At 39.2% G+C, this 17,461-nt stretch overlaps 1 protein-coding gene across 1 annotated transcript in view; it reads left to right on the top strand.

Moving 5' to 3' along the window:
* Window positions 1-10,435, top strand: part of LOC129360421 (LIM domain-binding protein 2-like) — an 89,879-nt gene extending 79,444 nt beyond the window's left edge. Inside the window, 2 exon segments of the mRNA XM_055030626.1 lie at window positions 8,480-8,620; window positions 8,622-10,435. Of these exon segments, the coding sequence (XP_054886601.1) occupies window positions 8,480-8,620; window positions 8,622-8,708 (228 nt within the window). The 3' untranslated portion in view covers window positions 8,709-10,435.
* Window positions 10,436-17,461: the final 7,026 nt, after the last annotated feature.

Here is a 17,461-nt window from a genome sequence, read left to right as displayed (position 1 = left end):
CAAAAAAACATTTCAGTAAAAGATTAGAATGTAACTGTTCTTGTAGGGTGCTTTGTGACCAACCATTACAGCTGTCTGCTAAATGTTTTCCTATTTCTCAGAAAAATATTTGCCTTTTCGGAATTTTTATTTAAAACGACCAACCAGCAATGAGACCTTGTTGTTCATCCAAGTGGCCAAAGCCTTGGGCTATAAATAAAAGAAGAACTTTGAAGCGAATCAGAAAATGTGGGTGGTGAAATCATGCTTTGCCCTCTCACAGCCAGTACACTGACCAGGCCCTTGAGCAAAGCACTAAACCCACAGACTGCCCAACAGCAGTTAATTTTACTTGGTAATCAGTGACATCTCCTTTGCAGCATCATGCTGCTGCAAAGGAAGTTTTCAGTTTTTTAAGGTGGATGTATGTCGCTACTTCAGAAATGAAAAAAATTGATATAATGTTTAAGAAAAAAAGTTTGACAAACAAATATGGATTATTTTTATAAAATGGAACATGTAACTCACTAACAATACAGCAACTTTATAACACATAACTTATAATGATATAAAATTCCAATATTTTTACTTTTGTACTCCAGTAAGACAAAAAAGGGAAATGTATTGTGCCTTAAAATAAATCAACTAAACAGAGATAAGATTGATTAAAAACACTGAGCACATCACAAAATACAAATTAATTTGTTGCACATAAAAAATTTGCCAGTTTTCAAAAACTGATCTTTGACCATAACGGCTTGTGATGCATTGACCTCTTTGTCAGAACTTATTTAGCGCTTGTTTGAAACTTTGCAATTTTTGATCTGTCAATAATATGGGAAGTTTAAATGAAAGTGTTTTCTAACTTACGATGGTTTACCTAAATAGTATGTTGTCTTGTATTCACCATTTTGAAGAATGACTGTAATAAATAGACTTCTGATATTGGTTCTCCACTCACTTCTGGGATGAAGCTAAACTTTCTAAATAGCATAGGCTATATCTGACGCTCTGCAAACTTTGACTTACACAGACAGAATTCTGAGTTAATTTTAGTTTTCTTGTTGTATTTCTGACTTAAGAACTTTAAAAATTTTGAATTTTAAATATAAATAAATGCAGTATCACACCCAAGGGCAATATATGTTCCTTCAGGTGAAGAGTTTGTTTACTAAATAAACATTCCTAGACTCTCATACTGTAAAGTATAAATATAAAAATATCTTCAGTTGTAGTCACTTTTTAGATTGCTTTCATAATGTTTCTTATCTTGGTATGTTTGTACCAAGTTTTGGTAGATTGAAAACTTCATGTTTTGTGCATCTAAACAGAAGGAAATTCAGAGGATTTTGTGGAACATCAAGACATGTTGTACTTGTGAAATTTGAATCTTACTTTTCACTTTGAAGAAATAACTGACCATTATTTTTGCCGAATTAATCAGAAATATTTCCTTACTGGTGTAATTTTTTAAATTCTTCTTCAAATGTTCCTGTTGAGTTTCTGTGAGTTTAAAACAATGAAATTATTATTTTATTGGGCCATTGGTGGGATATTATAGCAGTATGTTGACAAATTCCGAAGCAGTAGTTCATATGGATGGTGTCCAAATATATTATTTTGGGATTATTTATTTAAAGCTGCATTACAGCAATCTTTCTATGCTTTTGGAATACAAGCCAACACCATTTGCCAATTATTATGGCACAAACAATTAAATTTTACTGTGAAATCTTTTTTTCTGCCACTTTACAAATGGACTCAAATTAAGATTTTAGAATCTACAATATGCATTTACATTGGTGCTATAAAAGTTGCATTTATTTATTTTACACATATTAGCTGGTGGACCATAAATGTGAAGGGTGCTATACATGTGTTTTTTTTTATTATTATTATTTTCACAAAGGTGTGAATGACATAACAACATAACACATACTTTATGTGTGAATGTATAATAAATATCATCTTAAACTTTATATATGGGCCAGTTTTGGTCAGGCAGCTTCTCTGTTTATAAAGCTGAAGGTGGGATGAATGTAACTTTTAACACCTTCTCTCATGATTGGGAAAACATTCAGTAATTTTGGTTTTTAAGTTGGCATGTGATAAATATGAATCTTATTTAACTTTTTATTTCGATTACTTTTTAAATGTGCTTTTTGTATTAAAAAAAAATCAAATCGGAAAAACATTTTTTTTAATCTCTAAATAAACATCTGACCCATTGTGTTTTTACTAATAAATATGGAAGTTTTATGTTAATGCAGGGGCTTAATCTATTTTATATCCTCATTAAACTGTCATAATAATATAGTTTTTTTATGATTAAACAAATGAATTTTGAAGGGCTTTAAATGGATTTTACAAGCATACAGCTTCATGACCTGTATTAGGTTCAAAATGCCTGATTTGGCAACACGGCTGTATTAAAGGTTACTTGACGTACTTAAAGGTTAAACAGCCGCCTAAACAGCTCAGTGTTTCACCACATGCCTGGCACCTCCCTGGAGGATTGGATGCCGCTGTGGGTGTGCTGTCTGCAGAGGCTCTACTTTTATTCCACACAATGCTCATTATACACATGCTGTATTACATTCACTCCCCAGCATCCAATTTACTGTTCTGTAGATGCGCCGGCACAGCACTCCGCTGTTCTTCTACACAGATCATTTCAGTGCAGGAAAAAGTGCGCTGATACAAAAAATAAAGGGAATTTGTTTTTGTTAAGGTGTTACTGGTTGGCATTAATGTGCGTACATTTTGTCCTCAGCACTAATTCAGCCTAATGGAAAATTTAAGAGTGTTACCAGCTTTCTATACCAGCTTTCTATATCTCCCCGGTCTCACAGTAAATATACTGAGTCTATATTCTGTTAGTTTATCTCAAAAAGTGACTTGTTGTGAGGAAAGATTTTACAACACTAGGATTCTGTAGGAGACCTGCATGTAGGAACCAGACAAAGGCTCAGGGACAGTCCAAGGTTAATTGGGGCCCTCATCAAAATTAAAGTTGGAAACCAGCAGCACATCCCTGTTAACACGAGTCACCAATACATTTCTTTATTTTATGGTATGAAAATCACATCATTTTTCAGCATTCAATACATAAATGTAATACATATTAAATAAGTACAACAAATAAAGATGTAGAAAGGACCCTATGTTAGCCATTTGCTCTTCCTCTCACGTCTCGTGGATATTGTTTCAATACCAAGTGAGGAATGTTTAATTGACCTCAAGTTCTTTAACTCTCCCAAACATTACCAGAATACATTTTATTCTTTATTCAATAAAAAAACAAGGTTTATGTTTGAGATGTCATTGAACTGAATTGGCATACAGAGCAATTTAGTCCTCTAATAAGGGTTTGAAAGAAAGACCAATTAATTTTGTTTCTGACTTCAACTAACATTAATTTTGTTGTTCTTTTAAATGGACAGTAGTGTTAAATGTGCTACACCCTGAGCTGCCTACAAACATTCTGCACTGACCGTCTATATTTACTGAAGACTCTTTGGCTGTCTCATCTTTTTCTAGCCTTTTACCTGCTTGCCTTCGTCTCACCCATACATAATGTACATCTCATGCACATATACACACTGCACTCGCAAATTGTTTTCTCTTTGGAAGGCAGCGTGGCTCTGTGCCAGCTCTCATTATCACAGATATCTGTATACACCCTCACCCCCCCTTCTTCTTCACAAGCTCCGTCTTTGCTCCATCATTGAGCCCCCCCTCACCCACCCAAACCCCACCTCCAACCCCAACCACCCCCATTCCCTCTTCTTCTTCCTCATCACCTCCACCTACCTACCCTCCCACTCACATAAGCACACACATATACACATTCCCACTTGTGTCGTGCATCCACACAACTCTTAAAGACGGGCAGCGCGGTCCGTTACATGCTGGTTACATATGTTGTGCGCCTGCTGTCTTTGTCTGAGAAGTTGTTCGTTTGTGGCTGAACACAAGCCTACGTGAGTCCAATAACAATAAGGAGTGGACCCTTGCAACTGGAAGGGGGTAGAGGGGAGGGTTAGCTGGTGGTGGTGGAGAGGCTGTGCATAGAATGAGCAACACTGACCTCTAGTGGTTCAGTCTTGGGAACATCCAAGACTGAAGTCATCTTGAAATGGTCCTGTTTTATAATCCATAGATCTACCTTAACATTAGATTTAAGTTGCCTTAATTTTGAGTCAAATCGCAGTTGAAAAAATAAAAACAAAAACTGCACCTGCACTGCATGTGGCACATGCAGTTACATACGCACATTACAGATTGTAATGTCATACATATTTCGAGCTTTTAGATTTTAACTATTTTTTGGCTGTAATAAATATACATCAAACAACTTTAATGAATTATATATATATATATATATATATATATATATATATATATATATATATATATATATATATATATATATATATTGTAGCTTTTATCAAAGTTTTTAGCTAAAATGTCTGGCAAGAATGTTTGACCACTCGTCTTTGTTGGAGATTGGTAGAGTTGATTTGTTTGTTGATTTCCTGCCAAAGATCGGGCTTTTGAGTGAAGCCAACAAATGTTCTGATTTGAGGTCAGAGCTCGGAGAAGGCTATTCAGTAAGCTTAATGTAAGCCTTCCAAAAACATTTGATGATGTTTGGGGTCATCATCATGATGGAACTGAAAATTATTTCCAAATTTCTGTCCCAAACTCTGAGAAAGGGAAATCAGTAAGTTCTGGAAGAACACAGGAAGATTATCATAAACTGGGGAAAACTCGATGTCCATTTTCACTTTCCAGTTTAACATCAGTTTAGACTATGAATATGCTGACTTAAGAAAAAAATTCTGAGAAAGTTGTATTGCACTACTTGTCTGCAAAGACAAGTGAAGGCCTTTAAACTTGTAACATCTGTCAAACATGTGGTTTTTGTATGAAATAATAAACACAGAGGAATACCTTTAAGACCTTTTTCAAAAAGAGTTGTGAAATATCGAGCTAAAATTATGTCAGGATCTTGATGATGGTCAAATAAAGTTAATTTACTGCACAAATTGATAAGATACAGTCAAAATGCAGAAAAATGTGAGTATATTTATGTTTGCGTTTCACCCAGTTCTAAGATTAAAAAAGAAAAGTTGATTTATTTTTTTGCTAATGTCTACCTTGGACAAAAAGAACTACAAAAACAAAATATCCATAAATGACCAAAATATTGTGAAATTTATGCCAAATATTAGTTTATGGCTCCTGGGAGATGCAAATAATAAGAAAGGTCTGAAATCCATTGATTGCCTTTTACGTCCAATATATCAGTTTTTATCTTAAAATATATCATCTCCAATAACCACAGGGCCTTGCAAAGAGAAGAAGCTGAAGAGGTGATCAAATACAACGATTATAGGTGTGAAAGAACATACCAATAATGCCCAAACAATAAGATTCTTCCAGTGCACTGGAGTATACTCTTACTTGGATTGTTTAACCATTTTTACTTTTGGAAACTTTCTTCTCCTATTACAAGTTCTGTAAGGTGTGCAAGATTTCTTTTTGGCTGTATATAACTATGATTTAACTGATGTTTCTAAATACAATCCTTAAATGACTAAATGATTTTGTGTCTCCTGTCTGGTTGTCCTGCCTTTAGCGAAACTTTGCATCCTGTTCCAACCCACTAAATTCTCACTTGTTGTTTTGAAGCTCTGAAGAGGAGTGGATACGTCCTCCTGCTAATCTCTATGAATGCATCCTGATGCAACACTTGGTGGAATCAAGCGAGAAAGGAGGCGTTTCTCTCTGCATTGGCCCATTCAAGATCTTGCTGCTTCTGCTAGTGCGAAAGCAAACTCCTAACGAGATGAGTAGACAAGTAGACAGTATTAATTAGCCCACAATTAGCTCTCCCTGGTCTCAGACTAGCCACCAGCTGTTATCGTCGAAGAGATTTTGTTCAAGAGGGATGGTGGGAAGGAGGGGTTTGCCTAAATTTGGCCGGAGGTAGGTTGACAGGCCTCCTCGCAGGAGCAGATGGTGAATGCAAGGCTTGTTGGCAATCAGTACATTTTTAGCTAATGACTTAATTAGCTATGCAAATTGACAAATCAGTGTGGATATTGTCATTTAGTTGAAAAGCTCACCTAAATTAATTAGCCTGATTAAGGCATAGAGAGGTGTAGAAGTGGTCGCTGGGGGGAAACAGGGAGGAGATGGCTTGGATTCATGGATTTCCTTGTGATTCCCATCAAAGTGTTTGTGCATTTTGTTGTGGTTTTTGGACTGGAGTAGAAGCAGTTTGTGTTGTGCATGTTTACATCAATGCTTACTTTTTACAGGACTGCAGGCAGGGTTAATCTGCATTCATCTGCTTTTGGTGTGGAATTGTTTGCAGCGCTGCGGTTATGCAGTGGATTTGTCTTGGCTTCTGTCCAGTGCACATGCACGTTTGTGGGTTATTTTTGTGTATTTCTTGCGGTGGAGACGGTTGTGGAGAGTGAGATCTCCCAACCAGGCAGCGCTGACACACACAGCCGGTGAAGCGTGCACTCCATTTAACTGAACGGCTTCTTCCCAGGATACAATAGCTGGTCCAGAAACTCAGCGGCAACAAAGGATGAGACTCAACAACTCAGGAATAAATATACCAGTAATTGAGGTCCTTATTGATCGGTGCTTGAAATAATAAATTACCCTACGAGGATTATTTTTGCAGAGGAATTTAAAAACGTGACTAGGGGGACTTCCAGGGGGCATCCCTCTACATCAGGATTCATTCACATCACACGAGTCACAGATATCAGTAGATAATGGATTAATCTCAGTCCTTCCTTTCCATGACCCAGGGTGAGAGGGCTATCTCTGTGAAATATGTCTTACATGATGAGTATTGATCTTGCCTGGTACAGCGCACCAGGGGTATCCACTCAGTGTATGGGAAGGTTTCATTTGCACAGGGGGCTCAGAGAGGGGTCGCCCATTCAGATGGGTTCACTGGATACAGCCGCACTTGTCCTAAACATACACGCACATTTTCTGTCATTTCGCTGCAAGTGGGGGGTCTGCATTTAAAACAGAAAAACACACAGCTTTCAGTGACTGGGTATTATCTATCAGACAGAAAACATGATGTAATGATAAAGGCTATTAAAAGTCAACGGTTGTCTTTTTGACCTTGTGGTATTTCTGTTTAAAGCTGGCTAAATATATTATTATCTTTTGTATAGCATAATCATTTGATTGAAGTAGTGCAAATATTATTCAAAAGTCTAAGTATATCAATGTTCCTTTGATGTTCTGATGGTCTGAGAACAAAGATTAGATAGAAAAATCAGATACTCGTTCATTTCAAGTGTGATTTTTTTTTCATTCAATTTGCATTTCAAATCCCCCCTTAGTTGCACCTGTTGGTTCCAGAGCATAACCACAATAAAGTTTTTCAAAACTATTTTTATTTTTGTGTACTTACAAATCACTGACTAAAAATGTGATAAAATTCATAAAATTTGCAACCAAAAATAAAATAAATCAGAGATGTGGATCTCACTATATTAGCGTCCATATTTCAATAATAATAATTATTTTAAAAACTATTGAATCTCTTCAAAGCATTTCAATTCTTTAGCTGGCCATTTAAAGGAGAAAATAAAATACAACTCAAACCAGTTTGGAATTATGTAAAAAAATAAATTATGTAAGAAGTCCCTGACCCTTTTCTTAAATTGTAATGTTTTAGAGAGTTAAATTTCCAGCGAACCATGATGAGATACATAATCCACAAATGGAGAAAACATGGACCAATAGTTTACCAAAAAAAAAAAATATCTTGATGATCCTGTTCTGGAGAATGATGACCTTTTTGTAAGGTCTGGTCTGTGTCCCATTACAACTTTTAAAGCATTTCAAGAGAGTCAGACGTGGTTGGGGGTTTGTGAACTTTAGCTTTAGCTCAACTTCACGTGGTTTATGTAGCAGGATAGTGATCCACAGCAGGCGGAGCATCAGAATGACTTAAAAAGTAAAGCTCTGAAAGGGTCTAGTCAAACTCCCGATTTAAATCCAATTGAGATGCTGTGATGTGACCTTAACCAGGCCATTCTGGCTCACAAATCCTCCAATTTGGCCAAAATAAAACAATTCCCTCAAGCAAAATTAGCCAAAGTTCATCAACAGAGATATAAAGAACTCTCCTTGCCAATTATCACAACTTCTTGATGACAGTTGAGCATCACAAACCCTAGTTTAAAGGTGCCATGTTTTCTACGGCCATGTTGGTTCTATTGGGACTGCACAATATAAAAAATCTTGCAATATCAGTAATATTGGTAAATATACAACTTGTTTGATCAATTGATAAATTTAAGTGTCACAAAAAAATCATAAAGAGAAGAAACCTCTAAGGGGGTAAATAACTTTGAATTTGTAGATGTGAAAATAGTTTGACTTAAAGATGTGAGGTCTACTTTGAAAGAGAAGACTTCAGTTCATCAACCTCTCTGCATCTCTACAGGACGTGATGGTTGTTGGAGAGCCGACCCTCATGGGTGGCGAGTTTGGGGACGAGGATGAGCGTCTGATCACCCGTCTGGAGAACACGCAGTACGACGCCACCAACGGTCTGGATGACGAGGACGATTTCAACAGCCCCAGCTCTGGGAAACAACGCCCCCTGGAGCAGCAAACCCCCCGCCGCCCAGGACAGCAAGCCCGAGAGCACAGCGCCCCAGCCCTCGCAGTAAAAATATGATAAACAAATTACATAAAAGAAGAAAACAACAGATCCTTGGCTCCATGTGAGTTAGACATTTAAACCTCTCCCCCTTCACCCTGAGGACAGCGCTTCCGTGCCGCATAATGAATTCACCCGTCTGCAAACTCATCACTGACATGTCTAGCCAAACGTTGTCAGCTGGGATATTTTCTTCTCTGAATCATTGTAACATTTCTTTTAAAAAACACAGAGAACTTCTCAGAAGTATCTACAGACAATAAATGCATACAAAACGTATGCAATGTAAAATAAAATGATTATTGCAGACTGACTTTTCCCCTTCAGTGGAAAGCTGTAGATCAAATTCTCCCTCCCGGACCTTCAGATACGAACCTCCTGTCTGGTGGAATACCTCAGCTGTGATTGGTTGACCTGCAGGTCACAAGTCATCATGCTGACTGCGGACAGTGGGAAAGAGAGAAGAGTAAAAACAACAAACAAAATGTCTCTGAAATAGAAAGCTGGTGAAGGGAAGGTGGTTTTCAGCAGCCAGCGGAGCCCATGGAAGTGTCTCACCACATTGGACTCAAATGAAACATTGTTGGAGGCAATTGCATTTTTATTGGAAATTCAGTCGGCCGTTGGTTTGTTTCTACTGTTGCCCGAGTTTCATTTCCAATTAAGAGGAAATAAAAGTTCTCTACAAAGTGGAAGCTTTTTCAAATGAGGAAAATCTTGTCCTGGAATTGTTTTCTTAACGTTACTGCGGCTGTCGCAGATTGTGATTTCATGCAAACCAGTTTGATTGTGTTTGTTGTCTATTGGTATTTTTGCTTCTTTCTGAATCCTTTGAAGTCACATTGTAATTTTGCCAATCAGTTTGTGAACTTTGCTGACACATTTTGATGCTTTATTGTTTTTCTTTATTATTATTCCTGGAAAGTTGGACTTCTTTCCCTTTAACGACCTAATCCCAAACTGATACAAAAGCCTTCTCCTGCATGATTTATAAAATTTTTATTTGGTTTGATAAATGTGCTCTTTGAAACGCATCGTTTGGTTTTTGCTTTTTGTGTTCATCAGTTTGGGAACACTGTAACGAGGTTTGTAGCTCTGTAAATAGAGGTGGAATCTATTTTGTCCACTGTAAATCAACCACTGAAAGCAGTTTGGATATGGCAGCTGTTTTTGTTTTACACCAGTTTCTCATTTCTGTAGGGTGGTTTGTATGGATGCTGGTTTGCTTTATTTTGAACCAAAATTTCTCATGTTTCTACACCTCTCTAGCTAGTACAGAACCAAAGCCACAAAGTTAACAAACAGCCACACTGTCACATGACCATTTACTGAGGACTTAGTGACAAACTGAAGGAACAAACCAGTTTTGCATTTTCAGATTGACATACAATCTTATCCACCCCACAGAAATGCTTTAAGATCCCCGTGTTTGTGTTCACGATTGTTCTTTAATCTTCAATCGAATCAATACCCCAGTATATTCTTGATCTTTTGTTAGATTTTTGTTTAAAAATGGGCAAGAAAACAACGACAGATGTCTTTATACAATTCGATCTAATGGGTATTTATTTGTGTATTTGTAAGGAAGCTAACACATTTCAAAATATGTTTGAGCCTAGTATTATTAGACACCATTTGTACATTATATAGCAGAGGTGTTCAGTGTCATATCTGATGTCTGGTATGTATGCTTTACCATTATGTGTGCCAATAAACCGTGCTTACAGAAAAGCTGAATTTGGTTTGATCAACACACATGGTATTAAATGATGGTCTTGTTTCTTGAACCATATGTTTTTACATTTTTCTCATTATGTTGCACAGTATTTCTTTGCAGTCCTGCTTGGTAGTTAAAACTGAAAATATTTATTTTGTAAATTTCAGCTATACAAGTCTTCCAGTGTGTTTTTTATACAATATCCCAGGTCCTGTGTGGGTTTTCTCAGGGTATTACTTATAGTAATTATTCTGTATTGGTAGAATGTTTAGGGACCCCAAATGCCCACAAATTCCTGAAATCTGGAACTATTTAAGAGCCTCTCTAAAAATGCTTAGAACTGGCCATTTTAATAGGTTAAGCACCAAATACAGTTAAATATTCATTGATAAGCCCAGCGGAAACCCCTAGCACTGCGGCAGAAGCTAATGGATCTTCTTTATACAGCTAAGTAAAATGAATGATTGTTCTGGATTGACTTCTTTGCCAGTGCTTTCTAATAGCATGTAGAGCAGCATTATTCTTCAGTCTTTCAGCTTCTGAATTTGGATTTTATCTAAAATATTTTAGATATGCTCTATGAATGGTTTGAAGTTACATCACACAGAAAAAATTTAGTGAAAAGTAAAGTAAAGTGAAGACCCATAATATATATTCCAGTATCGACATACTGTATTGATACTGGATATGTATTGATATCCTTATATATATCACACTCGTGCTCCTTCCATTCCACACATGCAGCAGACACTCATGCATGCGTACTTGAGAGAGAGAGAGAAAGAAAGAAACAAACAAAGAAACAAAGGAAGAAACAAAGAAAGAAGGAAAGAAGGTAAGAGGAACTTGCAGTCCTGATTATAAAAAGAAGTTTATCAATATATTTCTTTTCAATAAAAATAACATGCCGACTCCAAACATCTTTGGAAAACAACTTCAGTCGCTAAGTTCCCGTTCCTCACTTCATGTCATGGCACCTCGAATGATTAAATGACACCGTTGCAAAGAGTTAATAATCTGGGTCATGCAGAACTGATCTGATGGTTTCTATAACAACGTGCAGAAACAAGACATTCCCCCAGAACTACATTGACCTCATTGTAGTTATGACCTCATCGATGACGAGCAATTCTAGATCAAAGAACACCTGAGATTATAAATGCATGTGTTCAAGACATCTGTTCATTTCCAAGCAGCTCATTGAAGTTCAACATTGTTTTTCACGAGAATTTTCAGAATGGAAGAAATGTGTGTGTATGATGCGTTTGATGCCTTTCTTTTTCAACCATCTGCAACAGAGATGCAAACCTCCCCGGCTGGGGAGGTTTGCTTTTCAGACTATGATATTTTTGACACCTTTCTTTTTAAACCATCTCCAAAAGAGAATGTTTTTGATTCCCATCAGTTTGCTCCGTCCCCAGTTGAGAAGCAAACCTCCCCAGCTGGGGAGGTTTGCTTCCCAGAGTATGATGATTTTGACACCTTTCTTTTTAAACCATCTCCAGTAGAGAAGCAAACCTCCCCGGCTGGGGAGGTTTGCTTCCCAGAGTATGATGATTTTGACGCCTTTCTTTTTAAACCATCTCCAAAAGATGATGTTTTTGATTCCCATCAGTTTGCTCCGTCGCCAGTTGAGAAGCAAACCTCCCCAGCCGGGGAGGTTTGCTTCCCAGAGTATGATGATTTTGATGCCTTTCTTTTTAAACCATCTCCAAAAGATGATGTTTTTGATTCCCATCAGTTTGCTCCGTCCCCAGTTGAGAAGCAAACCTCCCCGGCTAGGGAGGTTTGCTTCCCAGAGTATGATGATTTTGACACCTTTCTTTTTAAACCATCTCCAGTAGAGAAGCAAACCTCCCCGGCTAGGGAGGTTTGCTTCCCAGAGTATGATGATTTTGACACCTTTCTTTTTAAACCATCTCCAAAAGACGATGTTTTTGATTACAATCCATTTGCTCCGTCCCCAGTTGAGAAGCAAACCTCCCCAGCTGGGGAGGTTTGCTTCCCAGAGTATGACGATTTTGACACCTTTCTTTTTACACCATCTCCAGTAGAGAAGCAAACCTCCCCGGCTGGGGAGGTTTGCGTCCCAGAGTATGATGATTTTGACACCTTTCTTTTTACACCATCTCCAGTAGAGAAGCAAACCTCCCCGGCTGGGGAAGTTTGCTTCCCAGAGTATGATGATTTTGACACCTTTCTTTTTAAACCAGCTCCAGTAAAGAAGCCTTCAGAAGAAGATGTTTTTGAATCTCATCTGTTTCATCCATCGCCTGTTGAGAAACAAACCTCCCCAGCTGGGGAGGTTTGCTTCTCAAACCTCTGTGGCCACAGCACGAATGACGATAATCAAAATGGATTTGAGAAGCAAACATCAAGTACGCCATCTTCCCCTGCCCTCTCTCTCCATGCCAGTCACCTAAACAGCATATCGATACTGGAATATATACTTAAGAATACAAATAGATGGAAGGCACCGATCTTAATTTTGTGTTTACTTTTTCTTCTTGTGACTATAATTTTTTTTTCTGATTTCTTGTGTTATGTTAAGGGGTTCTTCGTTTTCTTTGTGGTTGTCTATTGTGCCGTTATTAACATTTCAGCCTGTTATGAAAACTGGTATAAGGAGGTGTGATCTGTTCAGGTTTACACAGAAAACCAACAGACGATGTTTTTGATTCCCATCCGTTTGGCCTGTCCCCAGTTGAGAAGCAAACCTCCCCAGCTGAGGAGGTTTGCTTCCCAGAGTATGATGATTTTGACACCTTTCTTTTTAAACCATCTGTTTAAAACGAAAGGTGTTAACGGGCCTGAGAGACATGTCGCCCAACGTGAGATGGTTCCAAATGATAGTTGGAGAAGCGGCCACAAGCACAGCCTGAAGACGAAAAACACCCTGAATGGATACTTTACACTGATGGATCAAGAAAAGGATCTGACCAAGTGGCATTCTGGGAGTTCATCTTGAAGCGAGACGGCCAAGAAAGGTGTCGGCAAAAAGTAAAAGCCCCTGGCAGTGCCCAAACCGGAGAAGTAACTGCAATATTGGAAGGACTTTTGGAACTGTCAAAAAGAAAGATCAAAAGTGCCAGGTTAGTCATGGATAGCCCTTAAAGAAGATTTGTTCATTTGGGAAGAAAATGGGTTTGAAACAGCCAAGGGCAAGCCAGTGGCACACCGAGACTTGTGGAAAAAGATTGCTGAGTTAAAAATGCATTTGGAGTTCTAGGTCGAGCATTAAAGGTCACACATGCATGAGGGAGCTCATTGGCACGGGAATAATAAAGTGGACCGTTATGTCCAACAGAGAAAAATTGTCTTTGTCGGGATTGAGAAGTGGGACAATACTCCCAGGGGAAGAGAGGTCCCAGTCGAGTACGTGGATGAGGTTGTATGGAGCGGGCCTGAGGCCCTAGGACATGCAGGCGTACAACCTACCCATAAGGAGCTGGAGGAACAAGAGCTTTGGATCCCAGTGAAAAAAGTCCAATCAGATGAAGAGGATGGACAGGATTGTCCCAAATTTTCTTGGTCCTTTTAAGAATCCTTCTCTGTATGACCATCTCCAGAGGTTTCCCAGAAACAGAACTTCTTTACCAGTCTGTTGATCTCTGACGGTCCCTGGCTCTGATGCTGCTCCAGTCCAGTCTGTGATCCAGATGAACACTGAGGTGTTTATATCCCTCAAACACGTCCACTTCTTCTTCCATGATGGAAACAGGTTTGATCTAATCCTGATCCTCCTGAAATCAACAATCATTTCCTTTATTTGTTTTAGGTTCTTTCTCAGGAGTCCTCCAATATTCCACAAAGATTTTGTGCAAATTCCTGATAATAAATTGGCAATGGAAGAAAATTATATTTGATAATTATCAATATCCCAATACTGTTATATTAATACTAAATTATACTAATATAATGTATAATATAATTCATATTTTATATATATATATATATATATATATATAATATATATATATATATATATATATATATATATATATATATATATATATATATATATATATATATGGGTCCAGTCCCACCCAACATTCTGACCAATAACCTGCCTCTCCACAACCTGGAAGCTCATGTCAGGCATCATAGCGGCCAGATCAGCAAACACATGGATAAACACATGAGCACGGCACTGAAGGGTATCGGTGTAAATAGTAGAGGAGCCAAACACCAGCTCCTCGTAGACCACACAGTTGCCCAAGACTGCAAAACCCGACACACCAACGTGTGCATGGCTTGGATTGATTACAAGAAAGCCTATGACTCAATGGCTTTATATATATATATATATATATATATATATATATATATATATATATATATTATATATATATATATATATATATATATATATATATATATGAAAAATTCCCTTCTCATCTGAGCTCGGGTCCTCTACCAGAGGCCTAGGAGCTTGAGGGTCCTGCGCAGTATCTTGGCTGTGCCAAGGACTGCACATTTCTGGACTGAGATGTCTGATGTTGTTCCTGGGATCTGTTGTAGCCACTGCTCCAGTTTGGGGTTACTGCCCCGAGGGCCCCGATGACCACAGGCACCACTGTGGTCTTCACCTTCCAGGCCCTCTCCAGTTCCTCCCTGAGGCCCTGGTATTTCTCCAGTTTCTCGTGCTCCTTTTTCCTGATGTTGCAGTCGCTTGGTATTGCTACATCTACCACAACGACTTTCCTCTGTTGTTTATCCACTACGACAATGTCTGGTTGGTTCGCCCTTACCATTTTGTCTGTCTGGATTTGGAAGTCCCACAGGATCTTAGCTCTAGCGTTCTCCACCACCTTTGGGGGTGGAGAACGCTTAAATTCCGTGAACAGGCGCTTAAATTCCGTGTCAAAAGGTTGAGACCTTTTCCTGTTGTGGGCAACGGGGCCCGGCGAATACCCGTGGTTAAACGGACGGCGGAGTCCGGCGGTAACAGGCGCTTAAATTCCGTGACAAAGGGAAGGGGGAAGAAAAGGAAGGAAAAGGAAAAAAAAAAAAAAAAACCCTTGGTATTTTATTCTATGTTGCATGCCTTTGTGTTTTGTGTTTATGATGTAAAGCACTTTGAAATGCCTTGTAGCTGAAATGTGCTATACAAATAAAATTTGATTGATTGATTGATTGATTCCCACTTTGATCTCGGGGTTTCCTGTCCATATTCTGCACAGATGTTTCTGTACACTATGCCTGCCACTTGGTTATGTCGTTCCATGTACGCTTTCCCTGCCAGTATCTTGCACCCTGCTGTTATGTGCTGGACTGTCTCAGGGGCCTCCTTGCACAACCTACACCTTGGTCTTGTCTGGTGTGGTAGATCTGGGCCTCTATTGCTCCGGTGTTTAGGGCCTGTTCCTGGGCTGGCCAGGATGAGGGCCTCTGTGCTGTTCTTGAGTCCAGCTTTTTCCAGCCATTGGTAGGATTTACTGATATCAGCTTCTTGGTTATTTGCTGGTGGTACATCCCATGTAGGGGCTTGTCCTCTCGCTCACCCATGTTGGTATCTCTGGCTCCTCAACCTCCGTTCCCTGTTGTCTGAGACATTCACTGAGCACATTGTCTGTTGAGGCTTTGTCCCTGATGTATTTATGGATCTTAGTTGTTTCTTCCTGGACAGTCGAGTTGCGGCTCGTGTACAGTCTCAGGGTGCTGGATTTGGGATGGAACCCTCCATGCATTGTTAGTAGTTTTCTGGTCTTAATATCTGCAGCTTTTATCTCCTCCTTTGGCCAGCTAATTATTCCAGCAGGGTATCTGATTACTGGCAAGGCATAGATGTTTATTGCACGTATTTTGTTCTTGCCATTGAGCTGACTTCTGAGGACTTGCCTTATTCGTTGGAGGTATTTAGCTGTGGCTCCTTTCCTTGTGGCCTCATCGAGGTTGCCATTTGCTTATGGTATACCTAGGTACTTGTAACTGTCCTCTATGTCTGCTATTGTTCCTTCTGGGAGTGAGACCCCTTCTGTGCGGATGACCTTCTCCCTTTTTGTGACCAGCCGACCACACTTCTCTAGTCCGAATGACATCCCAATGTCAGTGCTGTAGATCCTGCTGGTGTGGATCAGTGAGTCAATGTCTCGCTCACTCTTGGCGTACAGCTTGATGTCATCCATGTAGAGAAGGTGACTGATGTTGGCCCCATTTTTGAGTCAGTATCCGTAGCCAGTCTTGTTAATTTGGCTGAGGGGTTCAGGCCTATGCAGAACAGTAGAGGGGACAGAGCATCTCCTTGGTATATGCCACATTTGATGGACACTTGTGCAAGTGGTTTGCAGTTGGCTTCAAGGATGGTTTTCCACAGCCTCATCGAGTTTGCAATGAAGGCTCTCAGAGTCCTGTTAATGTTATACATCTCTAAGCATTCAATGATCCAAGTATGCGGCATTGAGTCATAGGCTTTCTTGTAATCAATCCAAGCCATGCACAGGTTGGTGTGTCGGGTTTTGCAGTCTCGGGCAACTGTGTGGTCTACGAGGAGTTTGGTGTTTGGCTCCTCTTTTGGCTCCTCTACTATTTACACCGATACCTTCTGTGCCATATATATATATATATATATATATATATATATATATATATATATATATATATATATATATATATATAAAAATTCCCTTCTCACCCACCTCGGGTGGTTCTTATCCTCTGAGCTCGGGTCCTCTACCAGAGGCCTGGGAGCTTGAGGGTTCTGCGCAGTATCTTGGCTGTGCCAAGGACTGCACATTTCTGGACTGAGATGTCTGATGTTGTTCCTGGGATCTGTTGTAGCCATTGCTCCAGTTTGGGGGTTACTGCCCCGAGGGCCCCGATGACCACAGGCACCACTGTGGTCTTCACCTTCCAGGCCCTCTCCAGTTCCTCCCTGAGGCCCTGGTATTTCTCCAGTTTCTCGTGCTCCTTTTTCCTGATGTTGCAATCACTTGGTATTGCTACATCTACCACAACGGCTTTCCTCTGATGTTTATCCACTACGACAATGTCTGGTTGGTTCGCCATTACCATTTGTCTGTCTGGATCTGGAAGTCCCACAGGAT

This window comes from Poeciliopsis prolifica, unplaced genomic scaffold (genome assembly GCF_027474105.1).
Source record: "Poeciliopsis prolifica strain line A6 unplaced genomic scaffold, Auburn_PproV2 SCAFFOLD006, whole genome shotgun sequence".
Lineage (NCBI taxonomy): Eukaryota > Metazoa > Chordata > Actinopteri > Cyprinodontiformes > Poeciliidae > Poeciliopsis > Poeciliopsis prolifica.
This window is presented reverse-complemented; position numbering and strand designations above follow the sequence as displayed.